At 50.7% G+C, this 3,902-nt stretch overlaps 1 protein-coding gene across 2 annotated transcripts in view; it reads right to left on the bottom strand.

The window, feature by feature from the left end:
• The window catches only part of LOC113210084 (nuclear receptor subfamily 2 group E member 1), a 34,445-nt gene continuing 30,543 nt past the window's right edge, over nt 1-3,902 (bottom strand). For both annotated transcript variants that reach the window (XM_052268722.1, XM_052268723.1), the window contains exons 6-9: nt 2,975-3,073; nt 1,511-1,594; nt 1,006-1,243; nt 1-669 (exon numbers count right to left, since the gene is read on the bottom strand). In XM_052268722.1, coding sequence (XP_052124682.1) covers nt 422-669; nt 1,006-1,243; nt 1,511-1,594; nt 2,975-3,073 — 669 coding nt within the window. In that variant the 3' untranslated portion in view covers nt 1-421. The remainder of the gene's footprint in view (nt 670-1,005; nt 1,244-1,510; nt 1,595-2,974; nt 3,074-3,902) is intronic.

The raw sequence follows: 3,902 nt of genomic DNA, 5'->3' as shown, positions 1-3,902 counted from the left end.
TTTGAATTTTTAAGAAAATTTATTCACAAGAATTTCAACAATGTAACAATTGACACAAATCTTACATCAGTTTTTTCCAGATGTAGCTTTCGATTCCCATACCATACACAACATCAATACCATTCAATTTTTAGTTCATGCCATAGCCTGATGGAAAGAATTTCAAGAATACTTCATTCATAAATCAATTGAGTGAGTTCAGAAGAGCACATTGAAATAGGATTATTTACTCTGTTGTGAGTTCTACCTGGCACCACCTATTTTCCTGCTTCTGTCCTCCCATTTTTTTAAAAGACAGTTGTCATTCTGTATTTAAAGTAAAGCTACGTTTATTTCAATATTTGTTTATTTTTTAAACATTTCTGTGCGCAAAATTATAGTATTAAGGATGAAAATGATAAAGATAGGAAGAGTGCCAGGCTCAGGCGTAGCCCATGTGGTACATGTCGCCGAGCAGGCGCGTGATGGGGATCTCGCCGATGGTCTCCCTGAAGAAGAGCTGCTCGACGGTGGCCTGGCGCACGGACCGGAGACTAGGCACGAGCAGCAGCAGGCGGCCGAAGCGCGTCGGCTGCCGAGGGTAGCGGGTGCGCACGTAGTCGCTGAGGATGCACTGCGCCTGGTCCTGCAGCATCTCCACGGGCTGCGAGTCGCACAGCTCGCCGGTCTCTGGGGGGAACGGAGTCATTTTTATCGTTTCGATCTCTTTGTTTCGATGTCGCTGCGCTAACGTTTTATCGTTTCGATATCATGTCGACATCGTTCCCATATCGTTTCGACATCGTTCCAATGTCGTTTCGACATCGTTCCAATGTTGTTTCGACATCGTCCCAATGCCGTTTCGACATCGTCCCAATGTCGTTTCGACATCTTTCCAATATCGTTTCGATATCGCTCCAATACCGGGTCAATAGGCCTATCGATATCGTTTTGATATTCGCTCGATATCGTTTGGATATTGTTTGGATATCGTTGTGATATCGTTGTGATATCGTTTCGACTTACCGGGAGTGAAGAGGATGACGGCCTTCATGCAGCCGCACTCGCTCACGTCCGGACTGAGCTGCCGGAAGCGCGACATGATCTCCTGGATGGTCTTGAGCTCGGCGGCGGTGAGCTCGTCCTGCGGGAGGCGCTCGCGGGCCTGCGGGGAGTCGAGCAGCGCCGACAGGTCCCAGGGGATGGACCACTGCGCCAGGTGCAGCAGGAACAGCTCCTTCCACGACTCTTGCAGCAGCAGCAACTGGAGCGGCAAATCATCACACCCGTTTAGAGCAAATTGTCGGAAATTGGAAAGTCAAAATTTTTCCGGAAAAAAAAGGACGGAAACTTTTTTAGGAAAATTGAAAGAAATAAAACTTTCCAGGAAAAAAATCCTAAAGAGATTCCCGAAACATTTTGTATTTTTGTAGAATAAAAACCTTCATGTCCATTATTGGGGTGACAAATTCCCGTTGACTCGATCGGCTATTCGGCATTTTCGAAGATGGATATCTGGCTGGTGTCTTACCTGATCCCTCTTGGAGAGGGTCTGGAACGGGGCCAGCGAGCGCACCCACTGCACGGCCATGAAGAGCAGACGCGCCGTGGTCTCCTGCGGTAAAAACGATCAGTCAGTTGTTGGAGGAAATGTAAACTACCGAACAAAAAAGAAAAAGAGTAAAAATACTGTCGACTGATGTGGACATTTTTCACAAAGCGTCCCCAAACAACCCGTTGACGCCCCCAACGAGCTCCGACCTAGGCGACGTAGAAGACGTACAAGGGGGAAGAATTATGGCGATGGCGTCAAAGACGGGCGTGGGCCTGGCGGTAGGCGTGGCGCGGAGGGGCGGGGGAGGGGGGGGGTGTGGCAGGGGGGGGTGTGGCGGGGTGGGGAGCGGCAGAGCTGCCGCAGCCATTGGCCGCGGGCCCTCCACCAATCGAAAAGCCAAGCCGGGCGAGCGCGGCGCGGAGGTCGGGTCTGGTGGTGTCGGGTCGAGCCCAGCAACATACAGGGTGGCCGCTTATTTGCCTCGTAGTTTTAAAAAAGTAGACTAGCCCGCCCGCACCTACCTCTCCCCGTTCCCCCACTTCCCCCGCTCCGTCTGCGAGCTACCCTATCCCTATAGAGCCGATAACTTCCCCTAAATGTATTTGAACTAAATGCCATGGATAAAGCTGCAGTTTATAGCGCACTCTTTAGCAGACTATACCATCTAAAACTGAAACTAACAAGGAATGACGTGGCATTTTAGGAAAGATTAATATCTCTGTGTAGTTTGCAATAATTCGCTCGTCCCTAACTCAAAGCACGCACGGCGCAGCTCCTCTAGAGAAACCAAGTATCTTTGCGCGACGCTCGAGAAACCAAGTACCGTTGCGAGACTCCAGTGAAACCACGTAACGCATTTTTTGACGATTTTTTAGGAACTATATATTTGAATAGAGGGAAATTTTCTCTATCGAATGGTATAGGTTTCAAAAATCACCAAAAAATAGAGATACGTGGTTTCACTAGAGTCGCACAACGATACTTGGTTTCACGAAAGCCGCGCAACGATACTTGGTTTCTCGAGGGTCGCGCAAAGATACTTGGTTTTTCTAGAGGCGCTGCGCCGTGCGTGCTTTGAGTTAGGGACGAGCGAATTGGTACACCATTGTATGCCAATTGATATTCTATCAAGCAAACAAGAAGTTTGGGCATTTAAAAAAAATAATCATCCCCTGTTTGGCTTTGCCCGGGTAGAAGGATCTTCAGGTAAACTAAAATCGAGTAAAACGAGGAAAAATGCTAATTTTGGTTTAACTACAGAAAAAGTACTACTAACTTTTTTCGGACTCTCCAGTTAGAGGTATATTTTCCTACAGTTAAGCTGCACTTTTTCTTTAGTACACATGCCTTAGTTGGAACACTCTGGTTTAAACAACAGTTTAACTGAGGATCCTATCATCAGGGTGCCGAATATGTCCTCGAGGCGGGCGTCTCTCTCACCTGCAGCACCTCCCAGGTGGGCGTGAGCACGATTGGGAGGTTGGCGGCCTGCTGCAGCAGCGCCCGATCCTCGGAGAGCTTGGCGCCCCACAGCAGCTCCTATGAAGCACAAAACAAATCTGGTATCAGATACAGAGGACACGCGGAGAAAAAAAACAAACAACGAAATTATGTGAATTATGTTTCAAAAAGTCGGGCTATAGCACAGATGTTATACACTGGAAACCCAGGTGTGCAAATGTCGCACAGAGCACGCGCCGCCGTGTTGCGGGTTTGCCTCTCCCCAGACCTGGACCCGTGCGCCCGCCGAGTCGAGGATAGGCAAACCCGCAACACGGCGGCGCGTGCTCTGAATCACCCGGTGCGTTTGGGGTCGTCACTCGTACCGGGTGTAACTGTGAATACGCAGCAGTGTTGCGGGATTGCATACTCTCGATATTGCCGCAGGGGCCATGGCCCCTTACGGGTATAAAGGGTGGAGGACGAAGAGGGTGTGAATGTCAAAGGAAAATTCACACCACCTTATCTCCTTTAAGGGTACGAATATGGGCATTGACACACACTTATTGCGTTTCCAGCGTGTGTGTGTGTGTGTGGCGTTTATCTTTCTTTCATTTGTTGTGTCGTGTGCGCGCGTCAGGGGACCTCTAAGGGTACCTACCCGACCCCGCTATCCGGGGCCAGTCAAGCCGAGGAGCGCGAGGCTGAGGGGTGGTGAGGCCGAGGGTGCCATGCTCGCGGCTCGAGGAGCAGCGCAGGGCAGCAGCCGCCAGCAGCCGGCCGGGTTCTCAGAGAGCCGCCCCAGCGTCCCCGCTCGCCCCGCCCTGGACCGCGCGCATTGCCTAGTTGCCCTCCTGTTGCTACAGAGGCTACACCCTCCGTAATCCTGCGGTGACACCTCTCCCCCTCCCCCCCCCCTCCCCCCCGC

This window comes from Frankliniella occidentalis, unplaced genomic scaffold (assembly GCF_000697945.3).
Source record: "Frankliniella occidentalis isolate FOCC.00 unplaced genomic scaffold, Focc_3.1 Scaffold75, whole genome shotgun sequence".
NCBI lineage: Eukaryota > Metazoa > Arthropoda > Insecta > Thysanoptera > Thripidae > Frankliniella > Frankliniella occidentalis.
This window is presented reverse-complemented; position numbering and strand designations above follow the sequence as displayed.